Source organism: Balaenoptera ricei, chromosome 15 (genome assembly GCF_028023285.1).
Source record: "Balaenoptera ricei isolate mBalRic1 chromosome 15, mBalRic1.hap2, whole genome shotgun sequence".
Taxonomy (NCBI): Eukaryota; Metazoa; Chordata; class Mammalia; order Artiodactyla; family Balaenopteridae; genus Balaenoptera; species Balaenoptera ricei.
This window is the reverse complement of record NC_082653.1, coordinates 89,246,153-89,271,739: the sequence shown is the minus strand read 5'-3', so window position 1 is coordinate 89,271,739 and position 25,587 is coordinate 89,246,153. Positions and strand designations below refer to the sequence as shown.

Genomic DNA, 25,587 nt, shown 5'->3' with positions numbered 1-25,587 from the left:
CATTTCTCTAATAATTAGCAATGTTGAGCATCTTTTCATGTGCCTGTTAGCCATCAGTATGTCTTCTTTGGAGAAATGTCTGTTGAGATCTTCTGCCCATTTTTGGATTGGGTTGTTTTTTTTTTTTGACATAGAGCTGCATGAGCTGTTTGTATATTTTGGAGATTAGTCCCTTGTCGGTCGCTTCATTTGCAAATATTTTCTCCCACTCTGTGGGTTGTCTTTTCGTTTTGTTTATGGTTTCCTTTGCTGTGCAGAAGCTTTTAAGTTTAATTAGGCCTCATTTGTCTATTTTTGTTTTTATTTTCATTATTCTAAGAGGTGGATCAAGAAAGATCTTGCTGTGATTTATGTCAAAGAGTGTTTTGCCTATGTTTTCTCTAAGAGTTTTATAGTGTCCGGCCTTACATTTAGGTCTTTGATCCATTTCAAGTTTATTTTTATGTATGGTGTTAGGGAGTGGTCTAATTGCATTCTTTTACGTGCAGCTGTCCAGTTTTCCCAGCACCACTTATTGAAGAGACTGTCTTTTCTCCATTGTATATTCTTGCCTCGTTTGTCATAGATTAGTTGACCATAGGTGCGTGGGTTTATCTCTGGGCTTTCTATCCTGTTCTATTGATCTATATTTCTGTTTTTGTGCCAGTACCATACTGTTTTGATTACTGTAGCTTTGTAGTATAGTCTGAAGTCAGGGCATCTGATTCCTCCAGCTCCGTTTTTCTTTCTCAGGATTGCTTTGGCTATTCGGGGTCTTTTGTGTTTCCATATATATCAGATGTATCTTCTGCAAATATTTTCTCTCAATCTGTGGCAAAAGTTTTTAATTTTAATGAAGTCCAGCTTATCAATTATTTCTTTCATGGATTATACTTTTGGTGTTTATCTAAAAAATTATTGCCATACCCAAGGGTCACCTAGGTTTTCTCCTATGTTATATTCTAGGAGTTTTATATTTATGTCTATCATCAATTTTGAGTTAATTGTCATGAAAGAGGTAAGGTCTGTGTCTAGATTTTGTTGTTGTTGTTGTTTTGTTTTTTGGCGGTGGATGTCCATTTGTTCTAGCACCATTTGTGAAAAGACTGTCTTTGCTCCATTGTATCGCCTTTATTTCTTTGTCAAAGATCAGTTGACCGTATTTATGTGGGCCTATTTCTGGTCTCTCTGTTCTGTTCCATTGATCTACTTGCCAGTACCACACTGTCTTGATGACTGTGGCTTTATAGAAAGTCTTGAAGTTGGGTAGTGTCAGTGCTCCAACTCTGTTCTTCTCCTTCAATATTGTGTTGGTTTGTTAATATCCACACGATAATTTGCTGGGATTTTAATTGGGATTGCATTGAATCTATATAGAGATCAAGTTGGGAAAACTGACATCTTGATAATAGTGAGTCTTCCTGTCCATGAACATGAAATATCTCTCCACTTATTTAGTTCTTCTTTAATTTCATTCATTAGAGTTTTGTAAATTTTCTCATATAGATCTTCTATACATTTTGTTAGATTTATACCAAGGTATTTCATTTTGGAAGGTACTACTGTAAATGGTATTGTTTTAATTTCAGATTGCACTCATTCATGTCTGGTATATAGGAAAGTGATTGACTTTTTTTTTTTTTAATTTATTTTTGGCTGTGTTGGGTCTTCGTTGCTGCGCGCGGGCTTTCTCTAGTTGTGGCGAGTGGGGGCTACTCTTCGTTGCTGTGTGCACGGGCTTCTTGCAGTGGCTTCTCTTGTTGTGGAGCACAGGCTCTAGGCGTGCGGGCTTCAGTAGTTGTGGCATGCGGGCTCTAGAGCACAGGCTCAGTAGTTGTGGCACATGTGCTTAGTTGCTCCGTGGCATGTGGGATCTTCCCGCACCAGGGCTCGAACCCGTGTCCCCTGCATTGGCAGGTGGATTCTTAACCACTGTGCCACCAGGGAAGTCCAAGTGATTGACTTTTGTATGTTAACCTTGTATCCTGCAACCTTGCTATAATCACTTATTAGTTCCAGGAGTTTGTCAGTTCTTTCCAATTTCTACATAAACGGTCATGTCATCGGTAAACAAAGACAGTTTTATTTCTTCCTTGCCAATGTGTATATTATCTTTCATTTCCTTTTCTTATCTTATCACATTAGCTAGGACATCCAGTTTGGTGCTGAAAAAGAGTGGTGAGAGGGGACATCCTTGCTTTGTTCCTGATTATAGTGGGAAAGTTTCAAGTTTCTTACCCTAAGTATCATGTTAACTGTAGGTTTTTTCATAGGTATTCATTATTGAGGAAGTTACCCTCTATTCCTAGTTTACTGAATGTTTTTACTCATGAGTGGGTGTTAGACTTTGTCAAAATGCTTTTCTGCATCTATTGATAGGATCATGTGATGCCTCTTTTGGCTTGTTGATGTGATGGATTACGTTAATTGATTTTTGAAATGTTGAACCGGCCTTGCATACCTGGGATAAATCTCACTTGGTCTTGGTGTATGATGCTTTTTATATATTGTTGGATTTGATTTGCTAATATTTTGTTGAGGATTTTTGCATCTATGTTCGTGAGAAATATTGGTCTGTAGTTTTCTTTTCCTGTAGTATCTTTTTCTGAGTTTGTATCGGGGTAATGCTGGTCTCATAGGATGAGTTGGGACGTGTTCCCTGTGCTTCTATCTTCTGGAAGAGATTGCAGAGAATTGGTATCAGTTCTTCCTTAAACGTTTGGTAGAATTCGCCACTGAGCTCATCTGGTTCACCTACTGGGGCTGGTGCTTTCTGTTTGGGAAGGTTATTAATTATTGATTCAATTTCTTTAACGGATATAGGTCTACTGAGATTGTCTATTCTCATGTGAGTTTTGGCAAATTATGCCTTTCAGAGAATTGGTCCATTTCACCTAGGTTATCAAATTTGTAGGCAAAGAGTTGTTCAGAGAACCAGTTTTTGGTTTTGTGGATGATCTCTGTTGATTTTCTGTTTCAGATTTCACTGATTCATGCTCTGAGTCTTCTTTTCTTCTGCTAACTTTGGATTTAATTTGCTCTTTTTTCTAGTTTCCTAAGGTGGTGATTTAGATGATTGACTTTAGATCTTTTTTTTTAATGTGTGCATTCAGTGGTATAAGTTTCCCTGTACGCACTGCTTTTCACTGCATCCCACAAATGTTGATAAGTTGTGTTCTCATTTTCATTTAGTTCAAAATATTTTTTAATTTTTCTTGAGATTTCGTCTTTGACCATTGTGGTATTTACAAATGTGTTGTTTAATCTCCAGATATTTGGGAATTTTCCAGTTATCTCTTTGTTACTGATTTCCAGTTCAATTCCATTGTTGTCTGAGAGCAGAGATTGTATGATTTCTGTCCTTTTATATTTGTGAAGGTGTGTTTTATGGCCCTGAATGTGGTCTATTTTAGTGAATGTTCCTTGGGAGCTTGAGAAGAATGTATACTCTGCTATCGTTGGATGAGATAGTCTATAGATATTTGATTGATGGATGGTGCTCTTGGGTTCCGCTTGGGTGTACTTACCGATTTCCTGCCTGCTGGATCTGTCCGTTTCTGAGAGAGGGGCATGGGAGTCTCCAGCCACAATAGTGGATTAATCTATTTCTCCTCACAGCTATCGGTTTTGCCTCACTTTGTTTGTTACTGGGCTCATACGTGATAAGGATCGTTATGTCTTCTTGAGAACTGACCCCTTAATCGTTATGCAATGCCCTCCTAACCCCCGATCACTTCCCTTGCTCTGCACTCTGCTCTGTTTATGGCTGTTGTAACTTTAATATGAAGCTAAGCTTGGCTTAGTATTTATTCCTGGCATCATAAAGGTGTTTTCCTGTTTTGCAGAGGCCCTCAAAGCAGGCAGTGTCCTCTTCCCTGACCTCCTGGTGAGAGAGATGGAGGCCGTCCTCCATAAGCATCGTTCACCCACGCACTGCGAGCAGCTGCTACAGCACCTGCAGGCCCTGCCACCCGCCCCGTGACCAGAGTCCTGGGAGCAGAGCCTCAGCACAGCAGCTGGAGGGGGAGCGAACACCCAGGCCTCGGCCTCACCTGCACTGGGACACGTGGCCTTTAAATCTCGTCACAGGGCACCTTTCTGTCGACAGCCGAGGACCCCCACAAGCAAGCCTTTAACAGCAAGAAGAATGTATTCTCTCAGCACCACGGCCAGTGCTCTCCTGGGACAATTCTTCACACCCAGCAGTTTTTGAAATAAATGACTTTCACTGAGTGGCTTCTGTACTTTATGGCTAACTCATGCAATTCACTGAGAGGTCTGCCAGAAACCGACAGCCAACTTCAAATTCAATGTCAGCTTCTCATACCAAATCAGCACATTCTTTTTTTTAGTCTACGTGCACTGCTAGGTTCATGGCTCATTGGTTCTTTCTTGCTTAAATGCCCACCGAGAAGGTTCTTGAGTATTTAAAAAGAAAAAAGACAAAATGATTAAAAGAAATGTTCTTTCTCCTGAAACTTAATATCTCTCAGTGAAAGACTGAAAAGAATTTGAAATCTTAAGAACTATTATCAGTGAAATCTTTCCCATTTAAAATACACTGGAATTTAAAATGTTATGTGGATATATTTGGTCACAGTATTTTTTCTTAGGTCAGTAATTCTGACAGTTGAAAATAGGATGTTTAATCAGATATAATTTTGGTTGCTCTCTTGTAAGTAGCAGTACAGTAAAGTTGTATTATATTTTCCTGCACTTTCTATCCCCAAGTGCCTAAAAGATTTCATTTTAAGTGAGTTTTATTTCCATAAGCCAAATATTTATGTTAACACAAGGGGAAAAAAATGCTGTGTTTTTTCCAAAAATCAAATACTAACATTTATGCTTTGGTGTTTGAAAATATAACTTAAAATATTTATTATAACTATTCTGTATGCCTGTCTTTGTGTATTTTGATAATTGAAATTGAGACTCATTTTTTTCCTTAGATCTAACCTCACAGTGATCGCAGGCTCAAGAATCCTGGGCCTTTGGACTGAGGGGTCCCCGCTGCTCATTGTAGTGCCCTGTCTGGACACCGGGTGGCAGGAGCGCCAAACAAGTTAAGACAAGGGTGTCAGCAAGGCTTCCAAGGGCTCACCCTCTGGGTGGGGGTCGGACCTGGAGAAGGGCTGAGAACTGAACCTGCAGCACAGACCTGGGTCACTGCACCCCCGGCCCCATGGTGACGCAACTCCTGACCGCAGTGACCCTTCCGAGTCTCTGAAGCCAGTTTCTCTCCAAACCCCATTTCTGTAGCTGACGACTACAAGGATGGAGGATGCCCTCAGGTGTGGTCTTCCCCCAGCTTCCTGATTGCCCTCTGCCCTCTGTGTCCTCTGCGTGTCCTTCCTCAGCACCATCTGGAGCCTCTTAGAGATGCGTATTATCAGGCCTTGGCCCAGACCTACTGAATCAGAGACGATGGGCTGGGGCCCAGCAGCTGGCCCTCCGGGGGATTCCGATGTCCCTAAAGTATGGGGACCCCTGCTTTGAGAACCACGCATTTTCACATCCAGCAAGAAGCTCCATCTTCTACCTTTGGTCAGACGTTCAGTGTCACGGCTGAGAGGACACCACGTGCTCGACCCCTCACCTCCCACAAGGCAGGTGGGTTGGGTGCCCCCCCCCCCCCAGCTGCTGTCCAGCCCAGCTGCCACGCGGCTGCCACGGAAGCATTAGCGGTGCGCTTTCGTTTCTGTGCGTCGTTAGGGGAACTATTCAGAGGCAGCGCTGCAGTGAGTCAGGACACCTGACACGACCTTAACAGCCTATGAGAGGTGATTTTTTTTTGGCCGTGCCGCACGGCTTGTGGGATCTTAGTTCCCTGACCAGGGATCGAACCCAGGCCCATGGCAATGAAAGCGCCAAGTCTTAACCGCTGGGCCGCCAGGGAATTCCCAAAAGAAGTTTAATTTATTGATTTGTTCTTTTATGGATTGTGCTTTTTGTGCTGTATCTAGGAAGAAATTTTTGCTGTATTCAGGAAATTTTTCATTTCCTGAATTTAAGAAGCTAAAAAAGTTATTTTCATAAAGATAATTTATCTATTTGCCTCTACCTATGCTGTGGTTCAAAAACAAGTTTTACTTCCTTTTAAAATCTCCTTTCCGTGACCTAAATGAAGGTACATCCTTCTAGGGCAGCGGTCCCCAACCTTTTTGGCACCAGGGACCGGTTTTGTGGAAGATGGTTTTTCCACGGAAGGGGGAGAGGGGATAGTTTCAGGATGATTCAAGCACACTACATTTATTGTGCACTTTATTTCTATTATCATTACATTGTAATATATAATGAAATCATTATAAAACTCACCATAATGCAGAATCAGCGGGAGCCCTGAGCTTGTTTTCCACTTGCCACTCACTGATAGGAGTTTGATGAGTCCGCAAGCGACTGATTTATTACGTTCTCTGTGCAAACCTCTCTGCTGATGATGATCTGTATTTGCAGCCGCTAGCGTCACCACCTCAGCTCCACCTCAGATCAGGCGTTAGATTCTCGTAAGGAGCGTGCAGCCTAGATCCCTCGCACGCGCGGTTCACAGTAGCGTTCGCGCTCCTATGAGAATCTAATGCTGCTGCTGGTCTGACAGGAGGCGGAGCTCACCCGCCACTCACCTCCTGCTGTGCGGCCCGGTTCCTAACAGGGAACCCTTGTTCCCTGGTTCCCTGGTTGGGGACCCTTGTTCTAGGGTGAGTTGCTTGGTTGAAGATGAAACACCTACCTTTTAGTAGCCAAAGGGAGCCCTATATGTGCCAGTATGGAATGACCTCTAAAATTGTAAAAAACAAGGAACACTACACTGTGTATGGAATGCAGCATATGTAAAAGGAGAGAAGGAGCTGCCTATTTGCTTTTATGTGCATAAGACATTTCTAGACGGTTACAAAAGAAACTGGTAAGAGTCGTGGCCTCTGGGAAGGGGACCTGTAGGGCTGAGAGACTGGAGTGGAAGTTGGGTCTATGCCTCTTGGTACCTTTGAATTTACTTTCTTGAGCACGTGTTCCATAGTCAAAAATACAACTCAGCTGAGACTAACTCAGAAATCAGAAACCCGACTGACTTGGGTGATGGTCTTGGCTCCGAAGTCAGCACATCTGTTTCTTCTGTGTAACCAGAGCCCTATTCCAGGGAAGGATGTTCAGGACGAAGCAAAAGGTTTACCAAAAAGTTGTCTCGTTGAGAAATGAAAATGCAAAGACTTGTACCCAAGTGTTCATAGCTGCTTTATTCCAGCCCCAAACTGGAAATCACCCAAATGTCCATCAACAATTATGAATGGATAAACTGTAGTATATCCATACAACAGAATACTAGACTGCAATCAAAAGAAACTAAACACTGCAACATGGGTGGCTGTCACAGACATTAGGCTGAAATAAGCCAGATGTGAAGGAGTGCATCTTTTACTGGACTTCTAGAACAGGCAAAGCTATTCTATGGTTCTTTTTAACCACTGAACTAATGATGGATGTTTAGGGACCTGTTGTACTCTTTTCTCTACTTGTGTATGTGTGGATTTTGTGTGAACTTTTTCATAATTGAAAATACCAAAACTAAAAACAATCATTGGCTGAGTTTGGAAGGCCAAAGCTAAGACCAAGTGCTCTCAGAGGCTGCCTTCCCCAGGCAGGAGCAGGAAGCGTTGTGTCCCCTTACCAAGCAAAGGCTTGCCTCTCCACTACCGGCTGCTATCTCAGTAGGGAGGCAGCAGCCTCCATTACCCCTCAGCCTCTCTCCCTGGGGTCTAAGCCTCCTTCCTGTGACTCTCCCCACAAGCAAGTGATGGCTTCAGGAGCTGGCTGGGACACAGGCCTGGAGCCTGTCCCAAAGGCAAAAGCACTTGCTCCGTCGTTCTTAGGTGCTTGTGCAGGGTTTTCAGAATGTTTTGGAAAAGTGTAATTTGAAGAGGCAAAGCAGTGCCCATTGTCAGCTGACAACACATGGTAACTGCAGACAGAAGAATCCATTTAGAAATCTAGGTGCTCTCTTCCTGGCCTAACTGATGGCACTTTTATCCTCTAGGACTTTACATTAGTTCCTTTACATTTCCATTCTTCAAAAAGGGAGTTGACAGTTTTGGCTAAGATTGAGAGTGAAGAGAAGTGGTGAAAATGGCAAATGTAAAGGTGGGGACAACAATGGCCTTTTCTTTCTTTAATTTTTTAAAAATGTTTATTTATTTGGCTGCGCCAGGTCTTGGCTGCAGCACGTGGATCCTCATTGCAGCACGCGAGCTCTTAGTTGCGGCATGTGGGCTCTTAGTTGTGGCATGTGGGATCTAGTTCCCTGACGGGATCGAACCTGGGCCCCCTGCATTGGGAGCACGGGGTCTTAGCCACTGGACCGCCAGGGAAGTCCCAACAATGGCCTTTTAAACTAACGTAGGGGGACTGGGTTTGGGACAGAACACTGGCCCGTTTCCAGTCTCCCAAGACAGGCATTTGAGTTGGGATTTTCGGCCTCAGGATCGATTATTTGGGGCTGCATGTCCAGGCAGGAGGTATTTTTTTCACATAAGCATACCCATCAGTCTTGCTGCTCGCCTGGCTACAGCTCTTTACCTGCTGAAAATGACCCTCCTGGAAAGACTTCACTTGCCCTGAGAAGTGGCCTTGGTTTTCATGGCAGGATGACAGCTTTAGCAACTAACACCTCTCATGGAAGTGCTTTAGCCTGTACCTCTTCCCATTATTAACAAAATAAAATTAATGTTTCAGAAGCTACTGTTAACATTTCTCATACGACTTTAAAGCCTCAATGACATTTAATGGCAAAACTAAAATTAGGAATTTCAGTTTGGTGTACAAAATCCCTACAAGATAAAAACGTACCTTCTTCCATCGACAGATGAATGGATAAAGTAGATGTGGCACATATATACAGTGGAATATTACTCAGCCATAAAAAGGAATGAAACTGAGTTATTTGTAGAGAGGTGGATGGACCTACAGGCTGTCCTACAGAGTGAAGTAAGTCAGAAAGAGAAAAACAAATACCGTATGCTAACACATATCTATGAAATCTAAGGAAAAAAAAATGGCTCTGAAGAACCTAGCGGGAGGACAGGAATAAAGACGCAGACATAGAGAATGGACTTGAGGACACGGGGAGGGGGAAGGGTAAGCTGGGACGAAGCGAGAGAGTGGCATGGACATATATACACTACCAAATGTAAAATAGATAGCTAGTGGGAAGCAGCCGCACAGCACAGGGAGATCGGCTCGGTGCTTTGTGACCACCTAGAGGGGTGGGATAGGGAGGGTGGGAGGGAGACGCAAGATGGAGGGGATATGGGGATATATGTATACGTATAACTGATTCACTTTGTTATACGGCAGGAACTAACACACCGCTCTAAAGCAGTTATACTCCAATAAACATGCTAAAAAAAAATGTATCTTCTAACAGTTCAGCGACGGGATTTCTCCCACCGACTCCGGCCCGAGGCCCAGAAGCCCCGGCGGCCTGGCCTCCTGCCGCGGGGCACGCGGCGCTGGTGACGCCCGCTCGGGTGCAGCTGACGGAGCTGACGGCCCCGGCCCCGCCGTCGCCGCCCCCCGCCGCCCCCCACAGGCGCGCAGCCACCCCTCCCGCCTGCAGCTCCAAGGCCGGCCTCCTTGCGCGCCTCCGGCAGGTGCGCGCCGCCCTCGCCTGAAGAGAAAGTACCCCCATCCCCGCGGCCGCTGACGGGCCCTGCATCCATCGCCGGCAGGGGGCCCCGCTCCTCCCGCCCCGCGTCCTAACGGCCTCCACGTCTCCGCCAGGCCCGGCCGCACCCAAGATCGCCGCGGAGCCGCGACTCACGGACGCCCCGGGCCCAGCCAGCCGTCCTTGCAGCCGACCTTGCGGCGAGGGCGCGGCCGCGTAATCCGGCCTCGGCCAATCCGGGGCGCCGGCGCGGCCCCGGGCCGGACGTGCGCAGAAGCGCCCGCGGCCTTGTGTCCTGGCGGCGGCGGCGGCGGCCCCGATTGGCCGAGTCTGGGTCACGTGGCCCCCGCCGAGTTTCCCCTCCCCGTGCAGCCCCGCCGGAGCGCGGCAGGTTCCCGGAGCGGCCCGCAGGCGTCGCCGCTCCTCAGTGGCTGGGGGGTCCAGTCGGGGCGCGCCGCTGTGGCGGTTGTTATTTTGATGAGAAATGGAACCGGAACGCTCGTCAAATTGCACCTGCGGTCCTACCACGTCTTTTCAGTTGAGTCCCCGAAACCTGTTTAGCTTAAGCCAGTTTGAGCAGCAAGATTAAACGTCAGAGTTGAAACACAGATAGAGATAAATACTGATCAGAACGACCTGGAAAAAAAATGAATTTTTCATGTCCTAAGCTTGTGACTTAGTAAGAAAGTCTTCGAGCCGGTAGGGATTGGACTCCCATTCCTCCAGTTGGGGCTCCCCTCCCACTGTCCTCCGGCCCCCAGAGATTTGGAAGGGGACCAGGGGCCGGTGAGTGGGGGCTCGGGATGCTAACAGACCGTAGCTTTCGCGGCTGGCAGTTAGCCCACCCTCTTCCGATGACGTTCTGAGCACAAGCTCTACACCCCAAACACAGCTGGGGAATACTGACGGGGGGCAGCGGGGCGCGGTCCACCAAGAGCCCACCCCACCTGCTGTTAGCACCACCCTTCCTGAAGGGAAGAACAGGGAGCCGGGGAGAACCTGTCTCCGGGTCCAGGGGCGGGAGAAGGAGAGGGCAGGGGTGCCCTTCCTTCTCACCACACCCGCTTCCTTTCTTCGTACCTGGGGTAGAGAGCGCTCCAAGTCAAGCAACACCTATACATGGGCTTAAGTGGCTGATTCCAGGGCTAGGGCAGGGAAAGTCCAAGATGAGCCTGGCGTGTCCTGCATTGCCAGAAAGTAAGGAAGTGCTCCAAAAAGGATGGGGACTCAGCAGCCAACCTGAAGGAGCTCCTAGTGGCCAAAGCTGGAACTATATGAGTGGCAAAATTAATAATAATGCTATTTGCTTATGAGTTACAGAATAATGTAAATATCCACGAGTCCATAGTGATATAAAGAAAGAATAAATAGGGAATTCCCTGGCACTCCAGGGTTAGCGCTCACTGCCAAGGGCCTGGGTTCAATCCCTGGTCGGGGAACTAAGATCCCACAAGCCACGCAGTGCGGCCAAAAAGAAAAAAAAAAAAAAAAGAATAAATAAGTGGGGGAGGAAGGACAGCCCTTCCTTACAAAAGTATTCCAATAGATATAGTAGGAATGAGAGAGATAGAAAATCAGCATTAGGCAAACACACCACAGTAATAATTGTCCCAGGCAAGATCTACTGATGGATTCTAAGATTAGTGGGCAAAACTTTTGAGACAGATTATTGCTTCAAATATCTCCCCCAAGATAATTTTTTTAATAAATTTATTTATTTATTTTTGGCTGCGTTGGGTCTTCGTTACCACGTGCGGGCTTTCTCTAGTTGCGGTGAGCGGGGGCTACTCTTGGTTGCGGTGCGCGGGCTTCTCACTTTGGTGGCTTCTCTTGTGACAGAGCATGGGCTCTAGGCGCGCGGCCTTCAGTAGTTGTGGCACGTGGGCTCAGTAGTTGTGGCTCCCGGTTCTAGAGCGCAGGCTCAGTAGTTGTGGTGCACAGGCTTAGTTGCTCCGCGGCATGTGGGATCTTCCTGGACCAGGGCTCGAACCCTTGTCCCCTGTACTGGCAGGCGGATTCTTAACCACTGCACCACCAGGGAAGCCCCAAGATATTTTTTAATTACAAAGGGATCACAGTGGAGAGACTTGACCAAAACACCTTAACCGAGCGATGAAGGTATAGGGACTTCCCAGGTGGTCCAGCAGTTAAGACTCCATGCTCCCAATGCAGGGGGCCCGGGTTTGATCCCTGGTCAGGGTACTAGATCCCACATACCGCAGCGAAGATCCTGCATGCTGCAACTAAGACCCAGAGCAGCCAAATAAATGGATAAAAAAATTTTTTAAGTATTCTCAGTTACCTTAATAAAAAAATAAATAATTTTTTTTAAAGTGTTTAAGGTATAAGACATAATAATGTTAACACTGGGGGAAATGAGGCAAAGAGTACATGGGAAGTCTGTATACTATTTTTGCAAAGTACAAGTGGACAAGGGTGAATTTACCACTCTCTTGGACCAGGTGAGCAAGGGACCTTCAGCATCAGGGCTGACCCTTGTGGCTCAGGAAGGCGCGAGCTGGTGAGATGCTGGGATGAATGTGGTTCTGTGGAATCTCAGCCGCCCAACCTGTCTCTACTGGCTTGGCAGGTACCAATGCCCTGAGCAGGGACAAACTCGGCAAGTTGGAGGAACAGCAAGGAGACAAGTCAGGGAGCTTACGAATGATCGAGAGGAAGACGGTAGGAGGCAAGATTGGACAGACGGCAAGAGTCAGACGTCAGGACCACATCAGGTGAGGGTAGAGAACATATTCTCACTTACCCCTTCACGTCTCGTCCCACCTCCATTTATTATAATTCTATTATTCTTGTAGGTTTTCCTCGAGTACCTGTGTGGCGTTAAACAATATACAATCCTTAAATCTCTATATCTTGTCCCGCCAGCTTCGGACGGTATCGCTATCCTTTCCCCCAAGGGAAGACAGGAGTCCTGTCCTTTCCTCTGCCTCTCCGCCTTCCACCCTCCTCCCAACTCCCATCACCCAGACTTTTACTTGTACGTTGTCAAGATTGCTCTTTACGGTTAGAACAGATTGAAAATGCTTTTTCATGCTTTGCTTGTAGATCGTAGAAGCCCCCACAGCCTGCCTTTTTCCCTGCGGTTGTCTGTCCCAGAGCCCCTGGCCTCTTTGCTGTCAGGCCCGCTGCCCGACGTTCACTGCGGACATCACCCATGGCCCACTGGTCCCGTGCTTCTCCTGTTCTTGGTTTCTGGCTTCGTATGCTGAAGTACGTTATAAGCACATCCTCAGAAAGGGATGTCTTTGCATATCTAAAAAGGCCTTTAATTTGCGTTCATAACTTGGCACCGGTTTCTAGATTCCAAATTTTTCCTCAGGATTTTGAAGGCACAGCTCTATCATTATCTTGCAGTTGACAGTTTGACGGTCATTCCTTTGGAGGAGTCACTGGAATTTTATCTCCAGATGCTTTTAAGATGTCTCTTTATCCCTAATACTCTGAAATTTCACAAGAACAAGTCTAGATGGGGATTTTTTTTTTCATTCACCCTGATCTGTGCTTGAGGGGCCCTTTCATTTTCTACAATTTTTTGTTTGTTTGTTTCTTTGTTTTTAAGAACTTTCTCTCTGTTTTCTCTATTCTCTAATTCTGGAACTTCTGTGTACATGAAGTTGAACATCCTGGACCATCCTCCACAGCTCCATCATTTCTCACCTATTTTCTTCTCCTTTTCCTCCTCTTTTTCTTTTTGGGTTGTTTCTTCTATGTCCTAAGATAATTATTTGGCTTTATTTTCTAAGTATTCTATTGACCTTTTTATTTTCACCATTTACTTTTTAAGTCTCTGGGTTTTGTTGTTTTTGTTTTTGGCTGCGTTGGGTCTTTGTTGCTGCGCGCGGGCTTTCTCTAGTTGCGGCGAGATGGGGCTACTCTTCATTGTGGTGCGCAGGCTTAGTTGCTCCGCGGCACATGGGATCTTCCCGGACCAGGGATCCACCCCGTGTCCCCTGCATTGGCAGGCGGATTCTGATCCACTGCACCACCAAGGGAAGTCCCAAGTCTCTTTTTCTTTAAGTGAATTTTATTCAAATTTAATTTACATACAATGAAATGGTCCCATTTTAAGTGTATATTTTGATGAGTTTTGACAAATATATACAGTTGTGTAATTACCATCACAATCAAGATATAGAATATTTCCATTACCCCCAAAAGTTTTTTTGGTACCCTTCCCAGTCAAACCCCACTCCACAGCCAGGCCCTGGGCAGCCACTGATCTGCTTTCTGACATTACAGATGACAATGTCATTTCTATATTGTCATGCTCAACACAGTGTTGTTGAGACTTATCCACACTTTTGCATGTATCAGTTATTCATTCCATTTTTATTGCTGAGTCGTATTCCGTTGTATCACAATTTTTTACCTGTTCATCAGTTGAGGGACGTTTGGGTGCTTCCAGTTCGGTTTTGAATAATGCTGCTAGAAATGTTCGTGTACAAGTCTCTGCATGGACATACGTCTTCATTTTGCCTGGGCGAATGCCGAGGGGTGGAATCGCTGGATGGCATAAAAAGTGTAGGCTTAACTATATTATAAACTGCTGAGCTGTTTTCCAGAGTAGTTGTAACATTTGACGGTCCCACCAGAAGTGTATGAGAATTCCATTCACCCTGAATGGAACTGAATCTTTCCCATCACTCGATGTGGTCAGATCTTACTTGGTTATTCCAGCTAACTCAGTTTCCTTGACAGGCCTCTCCTCTAAATAGAAAGGTTGATGGGAGTGTCCTGTCCAAGGGTAAGGGTTACCAGGTGCCGGACCGATGGAGGAATTCCTTGGGGAGCCCCGCCCCACTCTAAAAGCACCAAGCAGTTTGCTTGATTTGTTTGGAGAAGAGAAATCTGGCTTCTGGACCAGCGAGCCAGGCCAGCTGCCAGTTGCTCTGTGGCCTGCACTTGGGAGGGAACAGTTGTTCCGCCCAGAGCTCTGGTTAATCCCCGGTGCCAGCCCCACCCCGAAGCTGAGCCTCCGAGACCAGGACAGACAAGCCCCCGCCTCTGCCCAGGCCACCCCAGCCCCCTCCCCACCCCCGTGCCTATTCTGGGGTGCTGCTCCCTCGACCACTCTTCTAACTGCTTTTCTCCTTGCCCAGATTTGCTGAATGCTCTCATCTACTGACGCCTCCCGTCCCCACCCACCTCCTTTCTGTGCTTCTCCACTAATCCTTTCAAGGAAGCCTTAGGTGAGAAGAGGAGAAACTGCCTGTGCTCAGTTCTTCTCTGCACTGAGAGCTTGACTTCTGTCTGTGGACGGAGAAGAATGTCCACGGGCATCCTAGGTGGAGAAGCAGACTGCAAAGCGGCATATACAGGGTGCACTTCTATAAAAATGTACGCATATGTACACAGAAAGTGACAGAACAGACATAAAAATGTTTACAAAAGTTACCTCTGGGTGATGGGATCAAAGTGATCTATGGGTTTTAAAAAAATTTTTAAATACTTTCTTATGTTTTCTAAACTGTGGTTATGAGTGTGGCAGTTTGCATAGTGGCTAAAGCCTCAGGCTGTGGGGTTGCACAGATCTGGATATGGATTTTCAAATGGAGGGGGATGAAGGCACAGGAGGGGACTGACCTCGAGTCCCTGATGTGACAGGAAAGTTCTTGTAAACCAGCCACAACTTATTTGTCTCTCCAAAGCCACAGATGGTCAGTAGCCACTGCAGCAGCTTGGGGACGCATTGTCCCTTCATGCCCTGTGGAGCTGAGTAAAGTGACATTTCCGCATTCTGAGATTGGAACTAAGATTTTGCTAAGAGATGTGTCTCCTGCCCTGACAGAGTAGAGCTGACCCTTCAGATCTCACCCCAATGAGACCCATGCGATCCTGGCAACAAAACACTGTTCTTCCAGCTCTTAGCTGCTTTGATTGGAAGAAAGGAGTTTCAAATTGTCTTCTTGATGTCTGTGAAGAGTTTAATGAGACTGCAGAATACATAAAACAAAGATTGTCATTATCTTGTCCACAAACTCAACTGTGCTTATCCGTCTGCGTGTTTGGTGCCAGTGCAAAGGTAAACTCTGGCAAACTCCGTCAGTCAGTGATCTTTTTTTTTTTTTTAATTTATTTTTTATTATTTTATTTTTGGCTGCATTGGGTCTTTGTTGCTGCGCACAGGCTTTCTCTACTTGCGGCAAGCGGGGACTACTCTTCGTTGCTGTGTGCGCGGACTTCTCATTGCGGTGGCTTCTCTTGTTGCGGAGCATGGGCTCTAGGCGCGTGGGCTTCAGTAGTTGTGGCGCACGGGCTTCAGTAGTTGTGGCTCGCAGGCTCTAGAGTGGAGGCTCAGTAGTTGTGGCGCCCAGGCTTAGTTGCTCCGTGGCATGTGGGATCTTCCCGGACCAGGGCTCGAACCCGTGTCTCCCACATTGGCAGGCGCCACCAGGGAAGTCCGGTCAGTGACCTTCTTACCAAAGAAATGAACAGACTTTAGCTGCTAAGCGTCCTCCAGCCCTTACACACAACCCTGCCCATAAAGGTGAGATCTGCCTACCTGCAATGTTGGGCTTTTCATAAGGAAAGTTTGGGTCACCTTTCACTTTCCTCTGAATATGCAGAAGCAAGGAGATTTCTGACCATAGAAATGGAAGCAGAAGCCTCTCAGATACTTCCTACAAGATACCTGTCGTTGTTGGCGGTCAGAGAGAAGACGTGCACGTGCTGGTTGCCGTCAAAGCCTATCGCTCACGGTGCAGGAAAGGAGTGCCCTCCTCTAGTCTGGAAATACCTGAGGGATGAGAACGGACTCAGGGCCTACAGGAAGACAGAGGTTCATATGCTTTTCTCCAGCCGGTTGGAGGGTCTTTGAAGAGGCCACATGTGGATGAACTGGCTGCACCTGGTTGTGTGATGGTCTGTGTAGATTGTGACAGTGACTCACCACAGGCAAAAACACTCCCTGTATGACAACAAATGCTTCAGAACTCAAAAGAATCCCACTTTGATTTCAAATCTCAGTTACCTCTGCCTTACAGCCACATCCCCGAGAAGGAGAGGTTTACCTTACGGAGACTTCCAGTACGCTTCGGGGCGTTTAAGGATGGACATTTGAGACATGGGAGCCTGTGTGATAAACTCACAGATGCAAAGGACCTGATGCATAAACAGCCGGTCACCAGGATATGTCTGCGGCCACCAGGAGGGTGGGCACCTTTTGAGAACGGGAACGGGTCCCCACAAGTCTAAGCCCTGATGCTGTCAGGACGTCGTCATCACATGGATGACCCTGGGAGTCCGGGTGTCGTGGCTTCAGGAGAACAGGGCTGCCAGTCAGCGTGAAGTGTACGTTTGTCTGCGTCCCATTTCCTGCTGCATGAGAGAAGGGTGTCCCCAAAGTTCAGAGAAGTGTCGTCAGAGAGGGACAGGAGGAGGGACAGCGCCCTACTCACCACGACAGAAAGATCCACGTCGTGGTCCAATTGATTAGTCCTATCGTGTTTGCAACCTCCCTTTAAAAAGTCTCGCATTAAAACAGATCCATGGGAATTCCTTGGTGGTCCAGTAGTTAGGACTCCAAGCTTTCACTGCCATGGGCCCAGAGTCAATCGCTGGTCGGGGAACTAAGATCCCACAAGCCACGTGGTGCAGCCAAAAAAAAAAAAAAAAAAAAAACCACACAGATCCAAATACTGATAAACATACTGACGAGTGAATCTCCAGGGAATCATGCCGAGTTTAAAAAGCCAGCCTCGGGGCTTCCCTGGTGGCGCAGTGGTTGAGAATCTGCCTGCTAATGCAGGGGACACGGGTTCGAGCCCTGGTCTGGGAAGATCCCACATGCCGCGGAGCAACTAGGCCCGTGAGCCACAACTACTGAGCCTGCGCGTCTGGAGCCTGTGCTCCGCAACAAGAGAGGCTGTGACAGTGAGAGGCCCGCGCACCGCGATGAAAAGTGGCCCCTGCTTGCCGCAGCTAGAGGAAGCCCTCGCACAGAAACGATGACCCAACACAGCCAAAAAAAAAAGCCAACCTCAAAAGTTGACATACCGTATACCATTTATATAACGTTGTTTAAAAAATATTTATTGATTTATTGATTTATTTGGCTGTGCCGGGTCTTACTTGCGGCATGTCGGATATTTATTGCAGCGTGCGGTACCTTTCGTTGCAGCATGTGGGCTCTTAGTTGTGGCATGCATGTAGGATCTGGTTCCCTGACCAGGGATCGAACCCGGGCCCCCTGCATTTGGAGTGTGGAGTCTTAACCACTGGACCAGCAGGGAAGTCCCTATACAACATTTCTGAAATGACAAAACTTCAGGAAAGGAAGGCAGGCTAGTGGTTTCCAGGGGCTAGGGACAGGCGGTGGAAAGGGGTGGGGGCTGCAGAGGGCACAGGAGAGATCCCTGGGGAGCTGAAACCTCCCAGCATCTTCACTCCTGGTTACACGAGTCTGGACACCTGTGCCCCACGTTGGGAGCAGCCTTCATTCTGGCCCATCTGGCTCCTGGGTCACTATTTTCATGCTGCCCTTTCCCCTTGGAATGGTTAAAGCCCCCAAGCAGGTGGATTTTATAATCAGTGGGAGGATTTCATCCACAGGAGGTACCTCGGGGAGGCTGCTTTCCAGAAGCCACAAAATTGTACTAAAATTCACATAACATTTACCATCTTAACCATTTTTCAGTGTCCAGTTCAGGGGTATTAACAATATTCACATCGTTGTGCAACACCACCACCGTCCGTCTCCAGAACTTTCTCATCTTCCCAAACTGAGACTCTGTCCCCATTCAACACTAACCCCCATCCCCCTCCTCCAGCCCCTGGTGCCCACCCTCCTCCTTTCTGTCTCTGTGAGCCTGACTGCTCCAGGGCCCCTCCCCCTGAGCTGGGCCCTCCACATGCCCGCCAGTACTCGGTGCTGTCCACTCTGGTTGCTGCCAGTCTGATGGGGGTAGAGTGGTATGGAGTTACTTGAATTTGCATTTCTCTGATTACTAATGGGCTGAAGCGACTCTATATTATATTCTTGTCATGCATTTGTTTCTTTTTCTGTGGATTGCCTGTTCCCATCCTTTGCCCATTTTCCTATTGCATTCCTCTTTTTCTTGTTGGTTTGCAGGAGCTCCTTGTATATTCTAAACAGTAACTCCTTGTCTTTTAAAGATGGCAGATATCTTCTGACCTGTCATTTGTCTGCTGGCTTGTTCGCGGTATCTTTATTGAGCAGACATCTTTCATTTTGATGTAATCAGATCCATCAGTGTTTCATCATAAGGTCTGTGCTTTTGAGGTTTAAGAAATCTTTCCCCACCCCTGGGAAACAGAGCCTCCTTCATTATTTTCTTTTGACATCGTAGTGTTCCTTTTTTTTTTTTTTAATTTAATTTTTTTATTTATTTAATTTTTGGCTGTGTTGGGTCTTTGTTGCTGCTCGCGGGCTTTCTCTAGTTGTGGTGAGCGGGGGCTACTCTTCGTTGCGGTGCGCAGGCTTCTCATTGTGGTGGCTTCTCTTGTGGCAGAGCATGTGCTCTAGGCACGCGGGCTTCAGTAGTTGTGGCTCGCGGGCTTCAGTAGTTGTGGCTTGCGGGCTCTAGAGCGCAGGCTCAGTAGTTGTGGCGCACGGGCTTAGTTGCTCCGCGGCATGTGGGATCTTCCCGGACCAGGGCTCGAACCCGTGTCCCCTGCATTTGCAGGCGGATTCTCAACCACTGCGCCACCAGGGAAGCCCCCGTAGTGTTCCTTTCATTTAGGTGTTCATTCATCTGGAATCTAGTTTTATTTCTTTAAAAATAAAATTTCAATGAGAAAACGGCAAAATATTAGTAGTTGTTAATTTAGGACAGTGGAGTCAGGGTGCATATTACTGTACTTTTTCCATAGTTTAACATTTCTAAACTTCTAAAATTTCTAAAAATTTCTCAGTATTTTGTGCAAAATACAGGTTAAGTCAAATAAGAAAACAATTTACAATGCGCCTACTTGGATAGAATCACTGGCAATTTTCTGTGCCGTGTGTGTGTGTGTGTGTGTGTGTGTGTGTGTGTGTGTGTCTATACACACATGGAATCATATAGAACCTACATTTTTCAGTTAACAGCTTGTCATTTCCTGAGTACATTTCATGCCCCGTCTGCACATATGACACTGTGAGCGCTGTTTTCTTTTTCAAGGAAAACTAGCTTTGTTCTTGGAGTTTTCTCTTCCCTCCTGTGATTTAACTCCATAAGACATAAGGTTCCAGGTTAACTTCCTGCACTGTGATTGTCTCACTCCAACTACCTGTCACCTGAAGAATTCTTTTGTTTTTCCATCTAGAAACCAGTGTTTCCACCCATTTTGCTTTCTTGAGTAGTGAATTCTCACTCAGTAAGCAGAAGACACACGCACAAACACACGTATCTGTTGCGCAAGGCTCTTCCCACTGGAAAGTAGGTGTGTCAGGTGGGCAGCAAACTTGATTTTCAGTGGTGGATCCCGACACCTACTAAGTACAGGGCACACAGTAGGCATCCAGTAAACATGTTAAATTAATGCGGTCCCAATAAGAAGGAAGACTGGGAGTAAGTGCCCAAGAAGCTGTCCAGGTGAGCACGCTGGGGTCAAAGTCAAGGGGCACAGGTGGGCCAGGTGAGCGGGGAAGACTTCGTGGAGTAGGAGGCCCACAGCAAGAGGGTGAGGGAAGGCAGAGAGCATGGGAGCGGGGCCAGCACGGCGAGGGGAGGGAGGACTCCCGATGCCCCTGGCGGTGCCTATGGGGAAGTCTCTTCCTGCTCGGGCCTCGGCCTCCAGAGGAGCAGGGCTGGGTGCTCTCCAGGTGACTGTGGCCGTGCTGAAGGGCCCGGAGCAGCTGCAGTGCCAGGTGAACTCATTCACACCCACCCACCGGCACAGACCAATACCAACCAGCTGAAGCCGGCAGAAGCCAGCACAAACGAGATGCAAGTGGTCAGGGTGGGCGCAGTCCCTCCAGAGAAGACCTCCAGGCGCTCACCTGAGTCGGCACCAGGGGGGTCTGTCCCTGGTTGCAGCCTCTTTCCCCGCAGGTGGAGGAGACAAGAGCAGGGAGAGTCATGGGTTTCCTTCCCTCACTGTGTGCTGGAGGTGGGGGGCTGGCAGCTACTGCTTCCTCCATCAGGGCATCTTGTCCTGCTTGTTTCCTCTTGCTGGTGAGTGTTCTAAGGGACTGTTTCTGTTGTTTTTTTGCCAGGGACATTTCCCCGTCCCCCCGTGTCCCCCCACCTCCCCCCGCCGCTCCCCACCCCCCAGCCCGGAGGCCTAAATGGTGAGCCCAGCCTTGGTGCCCACCTTCACCAAGGCTGAGAGGCATTCAGATTCCGGATTCTGAGCTGGGGTGGGAGCGGGTGGGGCTGAAGTGATTTGAGAGGCTGCTGGCCTTGCCTCGCACCGCCACCGGCCCAGGATGGGAAGCACGGGCTTCTACCCTCAAAGGCTTGTTCGTGCCTTTCCCGATGCTGCCTGCCATCCTCTGCTGTTCCTCTCAAACTTGGCGGGACCCTCAGGATTTCGTGAGCTTCCTTTCACCATGTACTGGGGGTCCCATGGAGCCCCGCCAGTATCTTGTCCCCTCCTTTGGCCTTATGGCACGTGGCTCTGCACCCTTCCCTGTTCGTTGTTGCCGGTGAAATATCTTTTCTTCTTTTGAGCTGGTCTTGGTCATTTCGTAATTATCGGGAGGAAGAAGATTGATTCTGTGATCTGCCTTCCCTGTGGAATCCTTACCCAGAAGTGTCCGCGGATGTCTACACTGCTGTCCGCTAGAAACACCATGAGTGCCACCTATGAAATCTCACATTTTCTAGTAGCTGCATTAAAAACGCAGAGAGAAACAGATGAAATTAATTTGATAATGTTTTATTTAACCAACATATCCAAAATATTACAACTTAACACATAAGCAATATTTTAAAATATTAGTGAGGTATTTTACCTTCTTTTTCATACTTAGTCTTCAAAATTCTGTTTTATACACACACAGCTCGCCTCAGTTCGGGCTAGCCACGTTTCCAGTGATCAACAGTTACATGTGGCCAGTAGCTACTCTAGACAACACAGGCCTAGACTTCATCCGGATCTTTATTCTCCTCAGTCCAACCCCGCCCTCCCAGGCAACACTCAAAAGACACAACCTTCTCTCCTCTCTCTGCCAATGCTCCTGATGAACACCTACCCTGCTTATGAAACACCTACCGGCATCTGTAAAATTTATACCAGGGATGAGACTTCCTACAAGCTCAGCTAAAGACACAGCCCCTGTGCTGTGAGTTAATAAGCTAAGAGAAGAAAAAGGCCATCCTTTTTCTTCATAAACCCTACAAGGACAGCCAGCTAACATCGCATTAGTCCATTGCCATTACTGTAATAAATATGTTCTCATTAAAATGGCCCTTGCAACTGGTTTTTCCTTTGCAGCGCTGGAAGTCTTTTCCTGAGCGGGCAATGTGGTAGGCTCTTCCCGCCCTCACCTGCCCTCTAACCCGCTGGAGCCCCGTTTCCTCTTTTGTAAAGTAGGATCATAATAGCTTCCTTATCTACCTGGCAAGTCCGTTGTGAAACTCCAAGAGATAGTAAAGGGCAGGGCTCAGCCACTGCAAAACCCCACCCAAAAGTGGCCTGTTGTTATCTGTGTGGTCCGTGGGTGGAGGAGCGTGCAAGTCAGGAAGGCGCAGGTGTCCTCGGCAGGCCCCGGGGCAGCAGCCGCAGGGCCCAGCTCCGCCACCTCCCGCCTCGGAAGAGCGCACTTGCGGCCCGGCGCGCACACCTGGGGACGCGGGCGGAGCTCGGAGACCGCACAGGTACTGGGTGTTGGGGGCGGGGGCTCGAGAACAGCCACGGAGCGCAGGGACGGGTGTTGCAGGGATCGTGGCCACGGCGCGGGCCGGCCTGGCTGTTGCCGGCCCAGACCGGCGTCCTCCTCTGGACACAAACCCTCCCTGAGACTGGGGCCCCTGCGCCCCTCCTCCCGGCTCTCTCGCCCCGCCCCCTTCGCGCCGCGCACCGCCTCGGAGCCCCGCCCGTTTCCCCGCCCCACGGCTCGGCAACAGTTCTCGATTGGCTGGGCGCCTAGGTAGGCCGCCTCCGCATTGGCCGAGGAGCTCCGAGTGGCGCGCCCGTGATTGGTGGACGTCCGCGTTTCTCCCAGGCGCGGCGCGCGATTGGCTGGCAGAGGCACAGTCTGCGGGGCCTGGGCGGTGCAGACGAGGCCTCAGGCGGCGGTTGCTGGGGGGAGCGACAGCGGCGGCGCGAGGCAGGTGAGCGGCAGCCAGGGGCCGGGGCGGGGGTCCCGGCGGAGTGGGGCCGGGGCCCGGGCGTCCCTCGTGGCGGGCGCGGGCGCGGGTGGGTCGCGGCCCCCGCTAGGGCCGCCAACGGCCGCGGCGTTTCAGCCCCGCTGCCCCCGCGCCCCCTCTCAGCCCGGCGTCGCCGCCCCGGCGCCTCAGTCCCCTCCCCCTCAGCCCGCTCCTCCTCAGTCCGCTGCCCCCAGGCGCCCTCTGCCTCAGCCGGTCCTTCTTCAACGCCCCCAAGCCCCCTCCCCAACCCGGGCGCGCCCCCGTCAGCTCCCCTCCCCCCACTACGGCGCCCCCTCCCCGGCCCGCCGACCCCTGCCTGCCGGCACCCGGCGCGGCCCCGGGACGTCGCACCCCACGCCGGCTGCCCGGCTCGCGTGCCCAGGCTCGGCGCTCTGCCCGGGGGTCGCGCGTGCCCGCCGCTGCCCGCGGAGGCCGCTGACGTCGGGCGGGCCCAGCTCGGTGCCGGGTCCTGTGCCAGGTCCTCCGTGCACGACCCGTTCCCTCGCTCCGCCCTCCCAGCTCGGAAACGTGAGCGGTTCGGGTCTATTTTCGTCCATTTCGCTGGACTCCTCAGAGTTCCTTTAAGTCTGGAAACGCGGGACGGTTGGGTAGTTCTGGGGAATTTTCTCAGCTTATTTGGTTTGACAGTTTTCTCTTCTTTTTTCTTAATCTTTTTTCTGTGTGTTTTGGAAATGCTACTGTACTGGGGCACTGGACCTCTTGGACCGGTTTTCTATTTTTTCATCTTTCTCTCCCATTTTCCAGCTTTGTCTTCTTGTTCGAGTTTTAGATTTTTCAGTTTTCTAACTTATGTGTTGAGCGTTTTATTTGGGCCATCAGAGTTTAAATTTCTCAGAGGTTTTTGGTGGTTATTGTTTTTCCTCTAAAATTTAGTAACATGTTCTTGTTTCTAAATGCCGTGGCGTCTCAGTCTCCGTCCGTGGCCCGAGTGTTCGCTGGCTTGAGCCCGCCTGTCCTGAAACGTCAGGTGATCTTGGTTGAACTCGCTTAGCCGAGAGCGGGACCCTGCCCAGCCCTTGGGAAGTTCTCTGCACCTGCGCTGGTCCTGTCACTGTTGGCTAGGAAGACGGGTGGGGTTACTTCGAGGGACGCTCCGTGTCATTGTCTTCAGGGCCTTTTACTGGACTTGTTAGATTCCCAAAGACGGGCTTTCCAGCCTCCTGCCTCGTTTTAGAAGTCGGGTAGAAGAGTGGGGCTGTGGCCTCCACAGATGAGCAAGGAAGTGCTCACTTATCCCCCTTTACAGGAATGCATTCTAGAACTCAGCTGTGCCTCTTACCCTCTGGTCTAGAGAGCCCTTGGCTTTATGCCCCAGTCTTTTTTCGGCGGAGGCAGGAAGGGGATCCATGCAGAGTAGCTAACTGCTTTTTTTTAAATTGTGGTAAAAATACACAACATAAAATTTACCTTTTTAACCTGTACTGTTCCTTGGCATTAAGTGTGTTCACAGTGCTGTGCGACCATCCCCACTGTCTAGTTGCACAACTTCTTTTATCACCCTGGATGGAGACCCTGTGCCCATTAGCAGTCGCTCCCCCTTATCCGCTGCTCCTAGCCTCTGGCAACAGCTAGTCTTTCTTCTGTCTCTGTGAATGTGCCTGTTGTGGATTTTTTATGTAAATGGATTCATACAGTATGTGGCCTTTTGTGTTGATTCTTTCACTTAGCATAATGTTTTTAAGGTTTATCCATGTTGTAGTGTGTGTCAGAACTTCATTTTTCTTTACAACCGAATAATATTCCACTGTATGAATATATCCCAATTTGCTTATCCATTCATCTGTTAGTGGACATTTGAGTTGTTTCCACTTCTTGCCTATTATGAGTAATGCTGCTATGAACATTTGTATACAAGTTTTTGTTTGAGCACCTGTTTTCATTCTTGCGGTATATCTTGATAACTAGGAGTGGAATTGCTGGGTCACATGGTAATTCTATGTTTAACTTACAGAGGAACCACCAAACTGTTTTCTACAGTAGCTGCACCATTTTACATTCCCACCAACAGTGTGAGAGGGTCCCGATTTCTCCATATCCTCTCCAACACTTATTTTCCATTTCGTTTTATTATGGCCATCCTAGTGGTTGTGAGGTGGTGTCTCATTTTGATTTTGATTTGCATTTCCTTAATGACTGATGATGTTGAGCAACTTTTTATGTACTTGTTGGCCATTTATATAGCTTTGGAGAAATGTCCATTCCAGTCCATCGTCCATTTTTTAATTGGGTTGTTTGTCTTTTCGTTGAGTTGTAAGAGTTCTTTATGTCTCCTAATACTACACCCTTATCAGATACATGATTTGTGTGTACTTTCTTTCATTATTTGGGCTGTCTCTTCGCTCTGTTGATAGTGTCCTTTGATGCACAAAAGTTTTAATTTTGATGAAGGCAAATTTATCTATTTTCTCTCTTGCTGCTCATGCTTTTGGTGTCATATCTAAGAAACTGTTGCCAAATCCAAGGTTGTGAAGGTAAATCTCTATGTTCTTTTTTTTTTTAATATTTAAATATTTATTTATTTTTGGTTGCGTTGGGTCTTTCTTTGTTGCTGCACGCGGGCTTTCTCTAGTGGCGAGCGGGGGCTACTCTTTGTTGCGGTGCACAGGCTTCTCGTTGCGGAGCACGGGCTCCAGGCACGTGAGCTTCAGTAGTTGT

The 25,587-nt window shown here is 48.2% G+C and overlaps 2 protein-coding genes across 4 annotated transcripts in view; both read left to right on the top strand.

Moving 5' to 3' along the window:
• DNAAF5 (dynein axonemal assembly factor 5) overlaps positions 1–4,211 on the top strand; it is a 34,918-nt gene extending 30,707 nt beyond the window's left edge. Inside the window, exon 13 of the mRNA XM_059897144.1 lies at positions 3,825–4,211. Coding sequence (XP_059753127.1) covers positions 3,825–3,961 — 137 coding nt within the window. The 3' untranslated portion in view covers positions 3,962–4,211. The remainder of the gene's footprint in view (positions 1–3,824) is intronic.
• An 18,585-nt stretch (positions 4,212–22,796) lies between these two features.
• The window catches only part of SUN1 (Sad1 and UNC84 domain containing 1), a 53,019-nt gene continuing 50,228 nt past the window's right edge, over positions 22,797–25,587 (top strand). The window contains exon 1 of one of the 3 annotated variants that reach the window (XM_059898003.1): positions 22,797–22,875. The gene's annotated coding sequence lies outside the window, so the exon portion shown is untranslated. The remainder of the gene's footprint in view (positions 22,876–25,587) is intronic. The other 2 variants (XM_059898006.1, XM_059898004.1) reach the window with 2 other exon arrangements.